The sequence below is a fragment of the Callospermophilus lateralis genome, chromosome 19 (assembly GCF_048772815.1).
Source record: "Callospermophilus lateralis isolate mCalLat2 chromosome 19, mCalLat2.hap1, whole genome shotgun sequence".
NCBI classification, from domain to species: domain Eukaryota; kingdom Metazoa; phylum Chordata; class Mammalia; order Rodentia; family Sciuridae; genus Callospermophilus; species Callospermophilus lateralis.
Genome location: NC_135323.1, coordinates 8,792,477 through 8,813,452, shown reverse-complemented (window position 1 = coordinate 8,813,452; position 20,976 = coordinate 8,792,477). Strand labels below are relative to the sequence as shown.

The following is a 20,976-nucleotide window of genomic DNA, read 5'->3' as shown; positions in this document are numbered from 1 at the left end:
AGTCAACCAGTATAAAGTACTACACATAGCAACCACAAACAAACAAACAAACAAACAAAAAAAAAAAAAAAAAAACCATAGAAACCCTGTAGCTATCTGGGTGCAGTGGCACACGCCTATGTTCCCAGCGACATGGGAGGCTGAGGCAGGAGGATCCCAAGTTTAAGGCCAGCCTCTGCAATTTAGTGAGATCCTGTCTCAAAACAAATAAAAAGGGCTAGGGACATAGCTCAGTGGTAAAGTGCACCTGGGTTCAATCCCCAATGCCAAAACCAACCAAACAAACAAACAGCAACAATAAAACCCCAAACCAACCTGATATGTATATCAAATGGGAATTCTAAAATTCAAATTACCCACAGGAAATCAAGGAAAAAAAAACAGGAACAACAAAATAGAAGGATCAGGGCTGGGGATATAGCTCAGTTGTTAGAGTGCTTGTGTCACGTGCACAAGGCTCTAGGTTCAATCCCCAGCACCACAAAAAAAAAAGAGCAAACAAAACAAGAAGGCAGTTTGAAGGCCTAACTGAGAATTCCATGAACAGTAAGTGGTCTGACTATACAAAGTAAAAGATTGGAAAAGTGAATAAAAAAAAAAAAAAAAAAAGAACAAACTCTAATCTGTGTGCTGTCTAAAAGAAACTCATTTCAAATGTAATGATATAGATGGGTTAAAAATGAAAGGATGGAAAAAGACATTCCATGCAGGCATTAATCAAAGAGAAGAGAAGAGTGACGGTATTGCCAGCAGATTGGACAGAGCAGGAAAATCAGTAGGGACAGAGTAGGAAGCCACATAACAAAACAAGAGACAACCCACTAAGAACATGTAGCATCTTCATCACGAATTTCAACAAACGAGAGCACACAACTACTGTGTGATCCAGCAACTGCTGCAGGGAAATGGATCATTCAACCTGCTTGTGAATGTTCATAGCAACTTGGTTCATGTTGGCCCATGCTGGAAGCCACCAGCATCCCCACAGAACTGGCTGAGCAGGTGGTGGACACTTACACAGCAGTACCCAGTGACAAAAGGACTGTGGAAAAGGCAGCCATGGGACAGTCCCAGAGGCATGATGCTGGGTAGAAATCCAGGATCCAGCATCAGTTCACAGACTGCTTCCATTTACAGGCATTCTCCGAATCACAACACTTGAGAAATGGGGAGTGTGTGGTAGTCACACCTTGGGGGTGGGGGGCAGGTGGGTGTGACAGCGCAGGAAGCACGGGGGCGATTGGCCACACTGCACTGGTGCACATGCTCACAGTGCTACTTCTGAGCTTTGTGAGTCACCACAGTTGCCATATGACTACCAGAGAAATGGCGAAGGGTACACTGGACTTCTCAGAACCATCTTCACAACCTTCACTAAACCTGTACTAAATTCAAAATAAAGAGTTTAAAAGGAGGGCTGGAGCTGTGGCTCAGTGGTAGAGCACCTGCTTAGCATGTGTGAGGCCCTGGGTTCAATTCTCAGCACCGAATATAAATAAATGAATAAAATAAAGGTCTAAAAAATATTTTTAAAAAAAGTTCAAAAGGAAACCACAGTTGATCAAAACTGAAACTTTCACACCTGTGGGAAGGAAGGATATCTGCTGGGTACAGATGTTCATTTGTGTACTGTGTAGAATACTTGCACACCACCATGGGGAAGGAACTGTTGTGTATGAATGCCTGCAGGACTCCCTGGGAGATGCTGGAGGAACCTCCCCATGCAAAAATCTGTGTTCCATGGTGAGTCTTAGTGACTCTAAGGTGTCAAACAAAGCACTTGACCCTTGGGCAGCTCCAGTCTGGAAATAGGATAGGTCTTTAAACTTGAAAAGAGGAATCAGCAGGACACTTGAGATGAGAAAGAGGATCCTAATGTTTGCAGAAGACAAGGATGACGTGAATGAGGCCCTGGATTCAAGTCCCAGCACCACATAAATAAAAAAGATGTGAAGGTAACGATTTGAGTCCCCTGTGCACACTAAACCAGATGCCTTGTGACATCTACACTGCTCTGCCACTTTGCACAGAAGACTGGAAGCCCACGTGGATACAAGAAACAGCTCCAAAAAGTGGGCAGGCCAAGCATAGTGGTGTGCACCTGTGGTCCCAGCTTCTCCAGAGACTGAGACAGAGGATCACAAGTTTAAAACCCTGTCTCAAAACAGAAAAGAAAAAAAGAACTGGTATGTAGCTCATTGGTGGAGACCTGGTGTAGCATGTGTGAGGCCCTGGGTTTGGTCCATAGTACCACACAAATAAATAAATTGCGTTTATTAAAAAGCAGACTATAGGGCTGGGGATGTGGCTCAAGCGGTAGCAGGCTCGCCTGGCATGCGTGCGGCCCGGGTTCGATCCTCAGCACCACATACAAACAAAAGATGTTGTATCCGCCGATAACTAAAAAAAATAAATATTAAAGTTCTCTCTCTCTCTCTCCTCTCTCACTCTCTTTAAAAAAAAAAAAAAGCAGACTATAAGAAACATTTTCCACTTTTACTATTAAAACAGGATTCTGATTAAGTCAAAATGCACAAGTGGTGGCTGGAATTCTATCATACTTTCAGCCCAGTACAACATAAATCTGCAGGTATCACGCACAAACAATTCAAAATTAAAGTTTATAGTGGAAAAGTCACCATGTTATAACTACCTCATCACAATGTACTTCAATCAAGACCTTCAGATATGCACCTCCGACAGGTAGGTGCTTTGATGCCAGGGTCCAGCCCCAGCAGAGATCCAGGGGTCCTGAAGGAGGAGTGGCATCAGCGAAAGAAGAGATGGGAGGACAGGTTGCAAGTTACAAGCAACCTCCAGAAAAACATTTGCTGCCCCTAGAGAGGGGCCTTTATTTTTATACCATTTTTGCAGGTGGTTTTTCAGGTAGTTAATGGATAGCCTCAAAGCCCAAAACTTCTTTGATTTACATAATTTTCAAGAGTTACAATCTTTTCTGACACATATTGATTACCTAAGATATTGAGTACATTGTTTAAAATATTTTTCTATAACCTTCGGCAATGATGATTAAGCTTTTACATGTTCACCTCAATCACTAGGTACTTGGCTACACAACTAGACTACATGTCTCTGGACCTATTATTAACTTCTGACTTTAAAGCATACCTATAATTATTTCATTAATCTTTAACTTTAAAGCATACCTATGATTATTGATAAGCTTTCTTACTTCTAAACTAAAGTGCCAGTAAAATGCACTTAAAATAGTGAAAGTCTATTACTTAAAAGCCTACTACTCTGAAGTACCTCTAAAATATATTTATATTAATTTTACATTATTCTGTTTTTAATTTCCAAGGTAATTTATTTTTTTCATATGACCTATTTAACTGCTTTCTTTAAAAGTTTCCTAAATCCTTGGTCAAAGCACACCAATTCTTATGTCTTTGTAATCTTTTTTTATTTTAATATTTATTTTTTAGTTGTAGTTGGACACAATACCTTTATTTTATTCATATATTTTTATGTGGTGCTGAGGACCGAACCTAGGTCTCGCAGGTGCGAGGTGACCTCTCTGCTGCTGAGCTACAACCCCAGCCCAGTAATCTTTAACTAAAGGGCAGGCTTTGTACCTCAACAGGGTGCTTAGTGCAAATTGTTAAGCTTTTCTTAGGAACCTTGATTTGCAATCTTTTTCCCTTGAATTTCTTGAAGAATAACACTATTGTTTGTCTCCTGAGAGAGATTGAAACACACCTTGGGGCATGTCTTAATTATATCCTTAGTCTCATTCTGAGAATTTTCTTGCAATCTCAGGCAACACATGCTTTTATTATTGAATGACATATGCCCTACCTATTATCCATATCAGGAGTATCATAAACAAAACACATTCCCTGTGGTTCCAGTTTCCAGATGGTGCGGCCCTACCACAGCATCCCCCACACTGTGACCCTGTCAGACAGCGGGTGCAGAATGCCTTCATCACTTTGAAAGTTAAAACTATTGGAGGAACTGCAAATAAGGAACATGTAAAAATGAGCATAGCAATGCTGAAGCATTAGAGCATTTTTAAAAAGTGACTCAGCAACAAATCTGAGCTCTTGCTGTTAGCCACTGTCCATGGATGTGTGAAGCACTAGTTTTACAATTCTGAGAAGGAAAATGTCACACTGCCATGTATAATCATCTCATTGTGTGCTCTGGACCACACATGATCTTCAGATCCTCTTTCAGAGTTTGATGCATCTCAGCCAATTTTCTCAGAAAGCTGCTTGTCACACAGCTTTTTTTTTTTTTTTTTTTTGAGTTTTAGGTGGACACAATACCTTTATTTATTTTTATGTAGTTTTGAGGACTGAACCCAAGACCTCACACATGCTAGGCAAGTGCTCTACTGCTGAGCCACAACCCCAGCCTACATGGCTGCAACTTTTAATAAGAACCTGGGTATTGAGGGTCTTGCAGACTTCCTTAGCAACCGTCATGAAGCTTCTGGGCTAACTCCTTACTTTGTTTGCAAGGTGGAGTACGGTGGCCCATACTCCTGTAATCCCAACATCTCAGGAGGCTGAGGCAGGAGGATTGCGAATTCAAGACCAGCCTCAGCAACTTACCAAGGCCCTCAGCAATTTAGCAAGACTCTATCTCAAAAATTTAAAAGGACTGTAGATGGAGCCGAGTGGTTAAGTGCCCCTGGATTCAATTCCTGGTACCAAAAACATTAAAAAGGCTGTGGTGGCACATACCTGTAATCCCAGCAGCTTGGGAGGCTGAAGCAGGAGGATCATGAGTTCAAAGCCAGCCTCAGCAATTTATCAAGGCCCTAAGCAACTCAGTGAGACCCCTGTCTCTAAATGTAAAAAAGGACTGAGGATGTGGCTCAGTGGTAAAGAGCCCCTGAGTTCAATCCCTGGTACCAAAAAAAAAAAAAAAAAAAAAGATAAAAAAGGCTGTGCCCCAGTGAAGTTTCCACATCTAGACCAGTATTGTGAATTTTTGAAATCTTCAGCAAGACCCCTATGATCCGCTGGTGGACCATAGGGGTCCTGCTGAAGATTTCTGTGCTTGTCAGAACAGAAGCAGTGACTTTGGAGACTCTCCCTGGTTTTTATTGTTGGGGTGGGGTTAGCATGCAGGGCCTACAGCATGCTAAGCATACTCTACCTCTGAGCTACACACCAGCCCTCACTTATTTTTTTTTTTTTTTTTTTTTTTTGTGGTGCTGGGGATTGAACCGATGGCCTTGTGCATGCAAGGCAAGCACTCTGCCAACTGAGCTATATCCCCAGCCCCCTCAGTCATTTTTAATTTAAATTTTTTTTTACTATCTAAAAATGTTAAGAGTGAATAAATGATCACTGAGAAAAATGCATGTAGTCATTTCTCTTTTAAATGATTATCAAGGAGTTGACTCACCAGTGGTCAGAAGGCCCCAGACCTGCATGCTAGTGGTCAACATGGGCAATGGACTTTTGGTCAGCCCACAAAGTCCTCCTGCCATTGACTCTTTCCAAGAGTCAGCTGTGGTTGCCTTGGTCTTGCCTGTTAACTGTAATAGGATGTAGCATAATTCTTTTTTTTTTTTTTTTAAGAGAGAGTGAGAGAGGAGAGAGAGAGAGAGAGAATTTTTTAATATTTATTTTTTAGTTATCGGCGGACACAACATCTTTGTTCGTACGTGGTGCTGAGAATCGAACCCGGGCTGCACGCATGCCAGGCGAGCGCGCTACCACTTGAGCCACATCCCCAGCCCCATAGCATAATTCTTATATAAACTGATGGCAGAGTGCAAATGGATTAGTAGTTTTATAAAAACTACTTGAATTCTTTAGGAAGACTTGTAAAGGTGTAGGTCAGCAAACACTGTAATCTAATTCGAGGCCAGGCAAGGTGGCACATGCTGGTAATTCCAGCAGCTTGGGAAGCTGAGACAGGAGGATCATGAGTTTAAGGCCAGCTCAGCAACAGCGAGGTGCTAAGCAACTCAGTAGACCCTATATATATATCTAATAAAAGACAAAAATTGAGCTGGGAGTGTGGCTCAGTGGTTGAGTGTCCCTAAGTTCAATACCTGGTACCCCCCCAATCTAATTTGATATGAATAAAACAACTATAAAAGACTGAAAAAATTTCTTATAAATCCAAGAGGATTCTACACTTGGGTCCCCAAGTTCTCCCTCTACTTTAAGTTGCAGAGTTGTGGAGGAGGAGCCCAGAGCTCTGGTCTGTGGGCCACACTCAGAGAACTTCCTCCTACATCAGAGGATCAGTGAATACATGTACATTTGTATAATTCAACTGACAGCGAAGTATATTATCTTATTTAAGACAAGTTACCTGCACTAGTTTGCTTCTAGTGATAGGAGTTTTCCTCTCAAAGCCTTTGTTCCCGTCACTTACTCTGCCTTGCTCAAGAGTTGCACAAGGGCACTGGCCAACAGGCTCTCACAAGGGGCCAGTTACCCTACTTCCCAACTGTGCTTCTTATGAGTAGAGGGTTTCGACCTGCTCCAAGTCATGTGGCCGAATTGGTCGCCCAAGGCAGTATTTTTTCACAGGTTCTCTAAATCAAAGCCTGGTAGCTGAGAAAGTGTCAGCACCCCCTGGTTTCTGCCTGTGCTATTCTATTTGGTCTGATTTCACATGGTAAATCATGCAGTCGGTTTAAGAGTTTATCTTTCCTCTCATTCCTAGAGGTCGCCTTTGTAACTCAGCTATGCTGGTCACATGTTTGCTCAGACTTGCCAGTGCATGGGCTTTCTGGGAGGGGCAGTTGGAAACCAGTGGCCTGTTTCTGCCCTTGAGAGTCACCTTTTGCACCTTTCAGAGTGTGTATCATATGTCGTTAACATTGGTATTTTAAAATTAAACATCCCGCTTTCGTAATCATATTTTGCGCACTATTGTGTGGTCTTAATTTTAGGTATCCAAATGGCTTGGGGATTAGAGAAACGGTTAGGGAAAAGAGCAGTTTGCTTTATGAGCTTGAGTCTGCGCTTGCGTTAACTAAAGTGGCTGAGAGTTCCAAAGCAGGAAACTCAGGACACAGTCTCAGATGGCTTGATTCAAAGGAGGGCGCCCTCCCTCTGCTGCTTTTCTCCAGGCTTGCAGTGGAGAGAGAGGCCCTCTTCAGGGGCAGGAGAAATCTGGTCTTCCTCTGATGCTCAGGTGGGGTGCACAGATCAGAGCAGATGCTCAGCCAGTACTTCTCCACTTGGCTGCACCTGGGAATCACCAGGAGAGCATCAGCAGCACTCCTGTCTTGGATCCCCATCCAGAGGAGCTGATTATTTGGTCTGGGATGCTGCAGTAGGATTATGGCAGCTGAGGCTGGGGACCACAGTTGTGGCAGGAACTGAGGGAGATGCACTGTCCATGGCTTCACAATTCCTAGATCTACATGGGCTTATGAAGACACAGTCTGCTGCCCAGGTCCAGTGACCAGCTGAGCTGGTAGCTGGTCAGGTGCTGCTATTCAACACAGATTTCAGGGGCCCCAGGCCCAGGTAGTCCTGGGAAATGTGTACTAGGGAGTGGATGGGCCTTTTTTTTAGACTTCCAGGTCCTTTTGAGCAGCACTCCTCATTTTTTTTTTTAAGAATTCATATTGTATGATTAACTATTGTTTGAAAGTAAGAGTGTCAGGGTTGCCAGAGCTAACAATATTAATAAATCTTAATAAAGAATTAAATTTTAATAAACTTTTAATTTTGAAACAGTTTTGGATTTACAGAATTATATGGATAGTTCTTATTTATCCCAATTTCCCCTATTATTAATATCTTACATTAGTATGGCATATTTGTCACAATTATTAAAATGATATGATACAATATTATTTGTAAAAATCCTTACTTAGATGTCTTCAGTCTTTCCTTAATGTCCTCTTCCTGTCCCAGGATCCCACTCAGGATACCACACTGCCCTTGGTGGTCATGTTTCCTTAGGTTCTTCTTGACACTCAGGTGCAATTTTCATCTCAAGGAACAATTTTTTATAGTAGAGGTACATCGCATGCAAAATTTGGAAATAATTACTTTAAAATGATACTCCTTGTTTATCTGAAATTTAAATTTTTGATAATATTTTTAGTGATGCATTATAATTATCCATAATAATGGAATACATTGTTACACATTCATACATGCACACGATATAATTTGGTCCATTTCATTCCCCTGTACCTCCTATTTCCCTCCACATCTTCCTCCCTCTGATCCCCTTCCTCTACTCTACTGGTCTTCCTTCTATTTTTATGAGATCCTGCTTTTTTCCTTATTTCTCTCTAGCTTCCACAAATGGAGAAAATATATGAACCTTGACTTTCTGAGTTTGGGTTATGAAATTTAAACTCAACTGAGCATTCTCTGGGATTATCTGGCAACCTGAAGTATGCAAGTGTAGTTTGACTATAGCCTGACATTATTTTCAACCTTGCCTTAGCAACCCTTGGGGAAAGGGTTGTTTTCATTTTGTCAACATGCATTTACCGAACTCTGTGGCCGATCTGGGACTTGGGGGTGAAGTGAAGTAGTTTCTGCCTTTAGGATTCAAAGCCCAAGATGACTAGAGATGCTTTTTTTAACTTTTTTTTTTTTTTTGGTATCACTTCTTGGCACAATGCATGGGTCACCGTGTCTCTTTTAATTTAACCCCTCTGGTGTCATATTTTTTTTTTTTTTTTAGAGAGAGAGAGAATTTTAATATTTATTTTTTAGTTCTCGGCGGACACAACATCTTTGTTTTTGCATGTGGTGCTGAGGATCGAACCCGGGCTGCACGCATGCCAGGCAATCGCGCTACCGCTTGAGCCACATCCCCAGCCCTGGTGTCATATTTTTGAAGGGCAGTTGACCACACTTAAAACATGTAAAGGTTGCAGAGCCTCCGAACTAACAGTTTCACTATAAAAATTTATCCTGTTAGAGGTTCCCAAACTTTCTAGGTTCATGGTAGCTCTAGTGTCTAGTTTTATCTAGTTTTTCACAGTACCCTTAGACCAAAAGAAATACAAAACAATGTTTTAAGTTGTTAGGTCCAAATAATAAGTATTTATGCCCTAGGTTGGTAGCTGTTTGAAAAAATTCACATACACTAGAAGAAAAATAATTTGTATTTAATTGTTAAATAAATTTCTTAACTAACAAAATGCATGTACCTCTTAGCCATCACACAGCTTCTGAAACCTTCCAGTCAGGTTGGACATAATCACACTTATTTCCAGAATCATTACTGATTTTTGTACAAGGCTCACTCTTTATCACAACACCGATAAAAACCCGACTGTACAAAGATGTGACATCACTGATCTAATGCTGAATACGTGAACTTCCTGGAGATGATGGTTCACAGCGCACCCCAACAGAGGTCAAGTGTTCCTGCATTTCCCTCAAAAGGATGCAGCTTCCCTGTGAGTTCTCTGGCATTGTAGGGGCACCTTGGCACAGGTTTCAGAGGTCTTAGTCCACAGAATGCCGGTTTCATTCCTCGGGGCTTGAGGTGAGCCAGGATATCATGGTGGAAGAGTGTGGCAGAGGGAAACAACTCATATGATGATCAGGAAGCAGAGAGAGAGCAGCACCCCTCATTCTTGCATAGTGCTTGAGGCTTAAGGGTGCTTGCTGTGCCCAGAAGGTGCTCTGCCTTCTGGTAATGAGGCAGCCACAGCTTAGAGAACTAAGGTTTCCTTCCCAAAGGGTTAGACCTTAATAATGCCTTAAAGACAGAAATCTAGAATTTTAGCATTGCTAAAAGAACTTCTGAAACATTTCAAGTGTCCCTTCTGGGGACCTGGGATGTAGAGCTAGGTTTGCAGAGCAGAGATCTCTCCTGGCACTGGTGCCTCACCCCCTGGTCCTGCTGGCAAGCCACTGCAGTCCAGGCCCCTGGCTCCCCCCCACCCCAACTGCGTTTTCCACAAAGCTCCTGCCACACCTTCCCATGCCATTCATGTGCCGGCTTAATGAGTCCCCCTCATGACTCATTGTTTGATTTCCCTTGCGTCCAACTCATTACCTATGTAGCCACACATTTCCTGATCTCCAAGATATTAAAACTCAACTCATGCCTCAGCACTGAGGAGAGGGCACACAGGTTGTGTTTTCAGTTGTGCTCAGACACACATGACATAAGATTTTCCATCAGTGACATTTGGTGCATCTGTGGTATTTTGCAATCATCGCCACACTTCTGTCATCCAGAAGGAAAACCCACTCCTGAGTGGTTCTTCCCCACGTCCCTAACCTACTTAATGTCCTGTAGATGTGCCTGTCCTGTGTGTTTCCCGCACACAGAGTCAGACAAATGTGGACACGGGTGACTGAGTTGTACCAGGGGGTGCAGCCTTGGAGGCTCACTCCCCTCAGCCTCACCTTAAAGGCAGCCCTGTAAGGACGGACCACATTTGTTCCTCCACTTATTTGTTGACGAACATTGAGGTGTTTCTCCCTTTTGGCTATGGTGAATAATGAAGCAATGAACATTTATTTATAAGTGTTTTAGTCTTTGCCTTAAATTATTGTTGGTATATAGAAGTGAAATTGCTGGATAGCGTGTAACTCTGCTTAACTTTATTTTTCTTTATTTATTTATTTTTAACCTGGGCACTTAACCACTGAGCAGCCCTTTTTATTTATTTATTATTTTCATCTTGAGACAGGGTCTCACTAAGTTGCTGGCTGGCCTCCAATTTGTGATCCTTCTGTCTCAGTCTCCTGAGCACAGTGATTACAGGCATGACCACCATGCCCAGCTCTTCTTAGCTTTTTTTTTTTTTTTTAATATTTGTTTTGATTGTAGTTGGACACAATACCTTTATTTTATTTATTTATTTTTATGTGGTGCTGAGGATTGAACCCAGGGCCTCGCACATGCTAGGCGAGTGCTCTACCACTGAGTCACAATCCTAGCCCCTCTTCTTAGCTTTTGAGGAACTGCTAGCCTGTTTCCCCACATGGCTGTACCATTTTCCCACCAGCAGTGTTTGAGCTCCACTTCTCACATCCTCACTCACATGTTTTTTTATTTTTTAAATAAAAACCATTTTAGTGGTTATGTGCACAGGATTTTCAATGAATTATTTTTATTAAATAAAGAAAAACAATGAAAGTCAAAAAACGAAAAATTCAAAACAGAAAAGAGCAGTCTCTTGTCTGGTCCATCCAGACCCATCCCTCAGGAGCAGTCTTCTGGGGGTCCTCTGTCTGCTGCCCTTCCAGCTTGGACTGCTGGCTTCCTGTTTGGGTAGATGAAGGCTTTAATTCACCTGATCCTGTGATCCCTGCCATCCTCTCCATGTAATTTGTATTAGTTAGGGCACCAGCTTGGCTGTTTGAAAAGGACCAGGATTACAGATCTCTTGCTGCAGCAAGGCATAAGCCTGTTTCTGTTTCACATCCTACAGCACAAACAACTCAGGGCTGCAGAGGTGGTTTTCAGATTTCACAGTGCCCCACTCTTTCTGGACTTCAGCTTTCCCATTTTCAAGTATGTTTTCCATTTGGGTTTCTGAGGTGGCCACTCCAGGTATCCCTACCACACCCACCATCAACCAGCAGGAGGAGGGGACTGGGCCATCAGAGTCCTTCTACCTCCCTCCGCAGCTGGGACTCAGAGGCTGTCACTCTGAGTCTGGCTTTCCCTGCCCCTGTCCATTTTTGTCCTGTGCCTCACTTCTGCTGATACACACTTTGTCTTACTGCTGTAACAAGGAGCTAGTGTTTGAGTGCTTACTATTGTTATTAGTGCATTACATGCACAATGACTTAATCCTTAAAATAGTCTTCTTGTCTCCTAAGTAGATATTATGTCCCTTTTACAGATAAGGGCACTGAATCGCAGACCAATCCAATCCCAGGTCACACGATGGGGCAAGGCTGAGATGCCACAGCCCATCTTCATTTGAGATTCCTTGAACTCGGAGTCCGTGTGCCCAAGGGTGTCCACGTGTAAGAACGTTGTTCCAGCAGCCTCTCCCATCTGTGCCCATGGAAGGGCAGGAGCTTGGCCAAACCCTGGAGCAGCAGGCAGGAAGCCCCAGTGTGAGAGTGCCCTTCCTGCCTGCTGTGCACACCCATGTGCCTTCCAGATTGACTGGAGGCCTGCTGGGTGGAATCTGTTCAGGCAGACACCCCGAGTGCTCAGGAAGCTGTATTTCTGGGGCTGAGGTCGATAGTGGCAGCTGCAGCAGACTGCTGGAAGACTGGACGCTGCGCATTTGCGGGGAGCTGCAGCTGCTGGCTGCTGGCCTTAATTGCTCCTGTTTTACTGATACAGTGACCAGGAGCTAGGCTTTGGGATGTGACAGAATGACGGACAACAAGGATTTAGAAGCCGAAATCCACCCCTTGAAGAATGAAGACAGAAAATCACAGGAAAATCTGGGAAACAGGTTGAAGAATGAAGATAACTTGAAAAGCACACCTCCACAGACCCGGCTGTCCCGCTGCCGCACCGTGGCGTTCTTCCTGTCGTTGTTTACCTGCCTTTTCGTGGTGTTTGTTGTCTCGTTCATCATCCCGTGTCCAGACCGACCAGAGTCCCAGCGAATGTGGAGGATCAATTACAACGCAGCAGGTGAGGGGGCAGGACTGTTGTCTTTGACAGTGAGTCAACCAAGTGTCTGCCAGTTCTGTGCCCCACTTGAAAAGCACACCTCCACAGGGGTTTTAGGGTGCTCCAGAGCAGCCTCAGTGAAACCAGAAGCACTTCTTCGGTTGGGTGGACAGGCACACACAGCTCGCAGCTACTTTTCTTCTATTTTCCTTTATTATTTTCTGGTACTAGGGATTGAGCCAGGGGTGCTTAACCAACATGAGGACATAAGCCAATGACCTCACATCCTCAGACCTTTTTATTTTTCATTTTGAGTCAGGGCATCACTAAGTTGCTCAGGCAGACCTTGAACTTGGAATCCTCCCGCTCAGCTTTCCTAGTCCCTGGGATGACAGGCATGGCCACCGCAACTGGCTTGGTTACTTTCTTTTTGATAATTTTTTCTATAAAACATACAACTGGCGGAAAGACTCAGGTGTCATGAAACATGGGAGGTATGCAGCAGGTGGTGTCATCCAGGCTTGTTCTGCTCTAGCCAGAGTGAAGTGTGCCTGTTGAATTGGTCTCCTCCTCTCGGGACAGCATGCACAGTTGTCCTGGCAGTGGGTGGGAGAGGCAGTGACCTCAATGCTGCTTTGCATACTTAACTTCTTTTGGGGAATAAAGAGAATTTCTCATTGAAGCCTCACTTAGTGTCACTTGCCCAGATTCCAGGACCACTGCTCCACCCCCCCCCACCCCGCCTCGTCCCCTTCTCCTGGTCCTGGGAAGGGAGGAAGGAGGATAGGTTGGTTCTTGTGCCTGGTAGACTTTTTGTTTCTGTAAAGTCACTTTTTCCAGGTGTTTCATATGCCTCGGGTGTGACAGCTATCACTTCACATGACATGCTAGGGACTGAATCCAGGGTGCTCTATCACTGAGCTGCACCCCAGCCCTTTTATTTTTATTTTGAGATAGGGTCTTTGTAAGTTACCAAGGCTGGCCTCCAACTTGTGATCAGCCTCCCGAGTCCCTGGGATGGAGGGTGTGGCTGCGTGCTGGCATTCTCTGTCTCTGAGGTGGTTATGTGGTACTCCCTTCATACTATCCATATGGTATATTACAGTAATGGATTTGGGGATGTTAAACAAAACTCAAATTGCTGAGGTAGAAGCCATTAGATGCTGGGTGTGTCTCAAAAACAAAACACAGAACTGAGGATGAAGCTGTTGTTGAGCACCCCTGACCTCCACCCTTTGTATCACAAAACAAACAAAAAGACTAGCACCACAGGTCACCTGAGCACACTTCCAGCCCATGTTCCGAGAGGCTGACAGGCCTTCCTCCTGGTGGCAGCAGGCAGCACCCTGGGCTCCCACCGTGGAGCCCCCCAGTGTGACAGCAGTCCTCCTGCCTTTTCTTCATGCCAGCCATACCAGTGGGTCTGAAGCAGCCTCTTTATGGTCTTGCCTTGCAGTTCCCTGATGACTAGTCATGTGGCCTGTCTCTTCATGTGCCGACGGGACACGTGTATCATTTTAGGGTCCTTTGCCCATTTTTCGCTGCATTGTTTGTTCTGTTATTGGGCCGTGGGAGCCTTTATAATCTGGACACTTGTGCCATATGCATATGACTTGCAAATATTTTCTCCTGTCCCATGGGTCATCTTTTTAATCTATTGATAGTGACCTTAGATGCACAAAAGCTTTGAACTTCGATGAAGTATCATCAACTTTTTGTTCTGTTGCCTGTGCTTTGGGCGTCATGTCTAAAAAATCATTCCTAAATCCAATGCCATGTAGACTTCCCTGTGTAAAGCACTTTATAGTTTTAGCTCTCTGTTTTAGACTGATTCATTTTGAGCTTTTGTGTAAGCTAAGGGCCCATTGTCATTCTTCTGCTGTTTGATTTTAAGACAGAGTGTATCATTTGAGTCCTTGAATAAAAGGAAGCAGTAGGCCTGTATGTGGACGGAGTGTGGCTGTCTGGGTCCCAAACTGGTCCAGGAGGATCCCTCTCAAATCCAAGCATTTAAAGCACCTATTTGTACTGCCTGAGCATCCTGCCTGTGTCTACACCTGCTAGGATCTGCCTGGCCTGTCACGTTCCTGAAGAATTGCTGCTTGTTTCAGTGTGGCAGGCAGATCAGAGCAATGGTCATGTTAGACTTGACCTTTCTGCAGACAAGCATGGCCTGTGGAACATGGTCTGTGGCTTCTTTTTCAGTTACCTATGACTTTCTGGCCATGGAAGACATAAACAGGGACAGGATCCAAGATGTTGTCTTTCTTTATAAAAATACCAACAGCACTGACAATTCCAACCAATCCTGCGCTGACGAAGGTATTTTGGTTTTATTTGAGAAGGAGGGGCTCCCTACAGGGAGAGGGGTCTTTGTTCTGGGTCATATTCTCACTTTTGTGGTGTTTGGGGAGGCGAGTGGTGAGATTCTGGAAACCATCCCATCCCTCTTCCTTCCTTCCTTCCAGGAGTGGGAAGGAAGGAAGGAGGCAGGCTCAGCCCTATCACCCACTTGGGGCTGTGAGTCTGAGCTTAGGGACCAGAGACAAAGAAAGCAGGGCATGAAGAGGGCCAGCTGCACCAGCTGACTGGAGGCTGTGGTCTCTCCCCTCAGGCTTCTCCTCTCCCTGTGCCTTTGTGGCTGCCGTGTCAGGGGCCAATGGCAGCGTGCTCTGGGAGAGGCCTGTGGCCCAAGACGTGGCCCTGGTGGACTGTGCTGTGCCCCGGCTGTCAGATGGCAAGTCGTCTGCCTGTGTCCTTGTGGGAAGACCCAGTTCTCTCACTGCGGTGGACCTGCTCACAGGTGGGCCCTAGGTGGCGGGCTGGGAGAAGAAAGGCATGGTGAGGACAGGCTCTGGCCCCCGACCAAGGATCTGACTCCGAGGCACTCTCTCCTGGCAGAAGCTTACACCTGTGGGTGCCACTTGGCCCAGATCAGGCCCTGCCCCAAGCTGGGAAGGGTCACATTGGCCCTGGGTGTTCTGGAGCAGCCCTTACCCAGTGTCCAGGAGCAGGAGGTCCCGGGTGGAGTCCAGGAAGAGAAGTCTTCCAGGAGTGACACTGCCGTTTTCCAGTGGCCACCATCTTTGCTCATGTGGGCGTGCCACATCTTCAGCACAGCATCTGTTCCTCTTGACGGGACATCAGGCCCATTCACACATGTTCCCATTTCTGAATGTGTGGGCCACAGGCCCTGAGAGTGGATGACTTCCCCAGGGCCATTGCAAGGTTGCTGGGAAGGTGTCTGCAGTGTACACCTGTACAGTGATGGTGTGCTTGGTTTTAGGGGAGACCCTGTGGAGCCAACCCAGCAGCTTTGGTGGGAATGCCTCTGTTCTGAGCCCTCTGCTCCAGGTGCCTGATGTCGATGGTGATGGGGCTCCAGACCTGCTGATCCTTACCCGGGAGGCCACGCAGGTGCCGGCCCACACTGCTCTCTTCCTGAATCCCCAACCCCAGCCCCATGCTGCCTCCTCTCTGCCTCCTTGTCCACTTCTACCTCCCAGAGAGGATCGGGTCTGACTCCAGACTCTCCTGCCAGGTCTACCTCTCTTCCACTGTCCTTTGTCACTGCAGGTCAGTGGGTACATCTATTCAGGCAGCACTGGGCGCCAGATTGGCCACAGAGGCAGCCTCGGTGTGGACGGAGACAGCGGCCTGCTCCTCCATGTCACCCGGACGGGCGCGCACTACATCCTCCTGCCCTGCGGTATGCCGGCCCCTGCGTTCCCAGGGGACACTTCCTACTCACAGGAGTGCTGGTCTTCAACAGATGAGCTCAGCGCCCTGGAGAAAGCAGCATGTAGGGAAGCTGGCTTCTGCCCCCAGGGCATCTGCTGCCCTCTGTCACAGAGGTGCTGGTTAATCCCAAAGTTCAGGGGACCCAAGCACCTGGACCATGGGTGGCAGCATGCTGGGTGTGGGGCTGCGGGGTGACCCTGGTAACTCCTGCTCCTCTGTTTTGAATAGCAAGTTCCCTGTGCAGCTGCTCTGTGAAGGGTCTCTATGAGAGGGTGACTGGGAGAGAGAGCCCCTTCAAGAGAGACCCCCTCTGGGAGAGCATGCTCAACACTTCTGTCACGAGGCAGCTTCTGCGCAGGTTGGTCTGGAGCATGGTGTTTGTTCCATGGGTCAGGCTTGGGACCTTCAAGGACCACAAAAGAGCCAAACAGGCTGAGGTCCACTGTGCAGCTCTGGGCTGTGAGACCATCCTGTATTCAGAAAAGGGACACAGACAGATGGAGGCCAAGCACAGCTGAGGAGAGAGCATCCTGGTGGGATGCCCCTCCTCCTCCCTGGGCAACCAGAGTCCAGTCCAGTTCAGGAGAGAGTGCCCTGGTAGGATGCTCCTCCTCCTCCTCCTCCTCCTCCTCCTCCTCCTCCTCCTCCTCCTCCTTCTCCCTGGGCAACCAGAGTCCAGTCCTGTTCAGGAGAGAGCACCCTAGTGGGATGCTCATCTTCTCCCCAGCTACCAGGGTCCTGCTTTTCCTCCAGCTGGGGGGCTGAGGCATGGGGCTATGTTGTGGGAACCTGCAGGAGTCAGTCCCCACAGGCTTGGTGGAGTGTGAGGCAGCCCAGGGACTGTGTGCTTCTTTCTGCTCCCCTGTCCAGCTCTGGAGCAGTCCGTTACTTGATGAGCGTTCCAGGGAAATCTGGCCAGGACTTGCTCCTTGTGAGCTCTGAGGCCTGTGTGCTCCTGGATGGACAGGAGCTGACACCCAGGTGGACCCTCGGTGAAGTCCAGGTCATGAGGTATGGAGTCAATCCCCTTGTCCCCTCCTGGCATCTGCAGCCCATCCCCCTCGCTGTTAGGAGGGTGGGGGGGCAGACTGGAGGGGTCCACATTTTTCTGCCAAAGGCCTTTTTCCTAGCCATGGTGCTGACCTGCCCCTATAGCGGGGCCAGTGAAACCTCTGGTTCTGAGGGTTATCTCCTAGTCCTGGGGCCAGATGGGCATCCCCAGCCCTGTCCTGGTGGGGACACAGAGGACTGAGTGGCACACTGTCCCCAGGTGTTTCCTTCATCCTAGTCTCTTTACAGAGATTCCTTGTGAACTCTTCTTCTCTATTCCTCTTCCAGAAAACCCATCCTTGGCCACTACAAGCCAGACACCTTGGCAGTGGTCATTGAAAATGGAACTGGCACTGATAGACAGGTGGGCTTTACTTCCTCCGGAGATTCCAACTTGACACAGTTGAGAAGCAGCACTGTGGCCCCAGAGGCAGCTGCCCTCAGACCAGAGAGGTGGTTCTGGCTGCCCCCAAGAGAGCAGCTGCCTCCATGCTGGCATGGCTAGGGGCATATGTGTCCATGTAAGCCCTGAGTTTATCCCAGTGCTCCCCAGTGTCCCCTCCCTCCCCAGATCCTGCTTCTGGACCTTGGCAGTGGGGCTGTCCTGTGGAGCCAGGCCCTCCCCAGCTTCCCTGGAGGCCCACCTTCTGCCAGTCTGCCAACTGCTGACCACCGCTCAGCCTTCCTCTTCTGGGGCCTCCATGAACTAGCCAGCACCAATGAGATGGTATGGGGGAACACACTCGGGATAGCCCTGCCTATCGGTGGCTGGCCCATCCCAAATCAGTTGAAGCCTAGTGGGAGTGGGCCACAGTGGGGAACATGCCCTACATTCTCCTAGGGCTGACAGGGGGCTCTGTGTTGGGGAGAGCTGATATAATGGATGCCAGGAAGGAACAGGACCAAACTCAGGTTGGGAAGGGGGGCTTCCTGGTGGGTGTCAGCTCTGGGCATGGTAGCTGTAGTGAGGCATCCCTGAAGGTGGCCTGAGTATTGCCTAGGATGTGGCCTTGGCCTGGGGACAGCGGGAGTGTTGAGGCCTGTTGGCGGTCCTCACTCCAGGAGCCCAGAGTCGCCCAGCACAGTCTGTACATGTTCCACCCCACCTTGCCCAGCGTCCTTCTGGAGCTGGTCAACATCTCTGCCCACATCATTGCCTTCGATGGTGAGTGTGGTCGTGGGCCCGGGCACCCAGGTCTGCTCTGGCTGACCCTGAGAGGCTCTAACAGCTTCTCCCCCACAGCGCTCCTGTTTGAGCCGAGTCGCCATGCTGCCTATGTCCTCCTGACTGGCCCAGCAAGCCCCAATGTGCCTGGCCTGGTCTCTGTGACCAAGCACAAGGTACGGGACCTTGTCCCAGGCAGCAGGGTGATTCGCCTGGGTGACGGCGGGCCAGACAGTGATCAGGCCATCAGGGACCGCTTCTCCCGGCTACGGTACCGAAGCTAGGTATAAATGGAACCAGCTGCAGCACGTGGAAAGACTCCAACTGCAGAAGCCAGGCACCCTGGGAAGTGGGCCCCTCCCTCAGCCTCCTATAGAATCCCCACTCCTGACCTGGTGACTACTGTCCACTTGGGAGCCATGGCCTTACTGGTCACGACCGAGGATGTACATGGGGTTGCCCAGGCCCCTGACCCAGCACTCCATGTGCACACTGAGCTGCACTGGGTTTCACTATGCCCTGAGAGTCTCAGCAGGCCAGGGTGCCCCTGCAGCCTCCTGGGCTGTGAGCAGAGCTCACCTTATGGCATGGCACCCTTGCTCTGTGCCCTCTCCTTGCCAGCTTCTCCCAGGCCAGAGAAGCCACTGTAGAATGTGCAACTCCCAGGCCTGATCTGTGTGCCCCTCCTCTTCTTGCCTGGTCCCCCCTCTGCACTGACCCCTGGGATCATGAAGATCAGAGGATGGGTGCTGGGGAAGGCCTGAGGCCTTGCAGCCCTCCAGGCCTACCCAGAGCAGATGAAGCAACTCTCATGGGGGGAGAGGCATAGGGATCTAGAGTGGGGGTGCCCCCTACAGGTGGGCAGGGGGCCTGCACCACAGCTCACAGGTGTCCTTAGTGCATCCACTTGGTGTCAGTCTGTGCCCTCTGCACACAGGAGCTGCTGTCCAATAGAGGCCCCATGTCCCTGGGCATGGGGGCACCTCCTGCCCCACTCCCTGGTGCTCACCTGATGTAGGACTCACTCTGTGCCTTGTCGCTCCTGAGGCCCAAGGGCAACTGCTATGCTCTGCAAGGAGCAGCCCTGCCCAGACCAGAACCTGAGCTCTGTAGCAAAGAGCCTGATGATGCCAGTCACCACAGAAACTACAGAATAAACGTGCACTGTCTCGAAGAGCCCTGTGGTCTGGTGTGAGCCCGCCATCTGCCTGTCTGCCCAAGGAGCAAAGCAGGAATTTACTGGCCAGGAATTTACAGGCCCAGCACTCACCATAGAGCCTTGGGAGCGAGTCCTGGGGTTTGAGAACTACTGACCAGCAGGGCACCAATCCCCATGTAAGCAGGAGCCTTGGGCCAGCATGGGCCTGCAGTGGAGGGCTGGGTGAGAACCTGCTACCACTGGGGCAGGGCAAGGCTGGGAGGGGCTTCAGGGAGATGCCATGCAGCCTGGAAATGAGGAGCCTGCCAGAGCTTGCTGTGGTTTAAATACAGCTCTGGTCTTATAGCCTCTAAGGTATCCTTGCTCCTCTTTCTCCTTGGGAAGGCCTGGGGTGGGGATGTGGGGTTAAGGTTGAACAACTGGGTGTTGTGCTAGGAAGTAGGTCCACTGTCCCTGAAAAATAAAGGCAACCCAGCCTACAGAACCTGAGCACAGAGGGGCTATAAGAGGGGCTATAGGGACAGTGGCATACATGAGAACTGCCAGGGGCAGAGAGAGGGTTTGCCTGGGGCTTCAGTAGAGCCATCCCTGGGGGAGGTGCTCTGCAGGTCACCTGGTGACTGCTAAGGACAGGAGTCTGTTCCCAGCTTCCCTCCAACCACAGTCTTCACCTCCTAAACTTGTTATCATGGCCATGGCCACTCAAGGGTCCTAGAGGCTCTGCCCATGCTATGCCCCTGCAATTTCAGGGCCTTAGAGAAGGCTGGGCACAGTTGCCCAGGAGGTGCTGTGTTAATGCCAGGAGTCCCTCCCATGAGCGCTTCCTTGGCAGTTTCCTCTTTTGGCCAGCATCCTCACAGGCCCCTGCTCACCTTGGGCTGCCAGAGCACAGACTGAACCCTCCACCTCCCCAAGTCTCAGTGCAGCCTGGAGCCTGAGAGTCTGGGGCAGAGAGACTCACATTGAGGGAGGTCACCTTTACACCTGAGCCATGCCCACTGACCTTTGCCTTGTGGCCAGCTCACACACACATGCCCCACATGCTCACACCACGTGCATTCACCAGCAGCATGACCAGTGCAGGGCTGAGGTCCTTTTATTTCTGCACCAGAGTAGATGGGGAAAGGATGTGGGTTAGCCCTGTGGGCGGGTGGCACCTCAAAAGGAACTAGCCCATGCCTTTAGCCTAGGTCTGGGGAAGCAGGGCACCCTCACCAGAGAGAGAATAACACCAGTAGCCCAAAGGAAGGTTTAGATGGGAGGAATGGACACTGGCTATGCCATCCTGGCAAAGACCTGCCCTGAGGGAACTGGGAGGCTCCTGGTCAGAGTGACAGCATGG

General features: G+C 48.2%; 1 protein-coding gene across 2 annotated transcripts in view; it reads left to right on the top strand.

Moving 5' to 3' along the window:
• The window catches only part of Fam234a (family with sequence similarity 234 member A), a 32,521-nt gene extending 12,870 nt beyond the window's left edge, over positions 1–19,651 (top strand). Inside the window, exons 2-12 of one of the 2 annotated variants that reach the window (XM_076839850.1) lie at positions 12,241–12,540; positions 14,725–14,841; positions 15,134–15,322; positions 15,806–15,936; positions 16,096–16,228; positions 16,489–16,618; positions 17,131–17,271; positions 17,599–17,674; positions 17,882–18,037; positions 18,373–18,475; positions 18,554–19,651. In XM_076839850.1, the coding sequence (XP_076695965.1) occupies positions 12,273–12,540; positions 14,725–14,841; positions 15,134–15,322; positions 15,806–15,936; positions 16,096–16,228; positions 16,489–16,618; positions 17,131–17,271; positions 17,599–17,674; positions 17,882–18,037; positions 18,373–18,475; positions 18,554–18,759 (1,650 nt within the window). In that variant the 5' untranslated portion in view covers positions 12,241–12,272 and the 3' untranslated portion in view covers positions 18,760–19,651. The remainder of the gene's footprint in view (positions 1–12,240; positions 12,541–14,724; positions 14,842–15,133; positions 15,323–15,805; positions 15,937–16,095; positions 16,229–16,488; positions 16,619–17,130; positions 17,272–17,598; positions 17,675–17,881; positions 18,038–18,372; positions 18,476–18,553) is intronic. The other variant, XM_076839851.1, reaches the window with a different exon arrangement.
• The last annotated feature ends 1,325 nt before the right edge of the window (positions 19,652–20,976 follow it).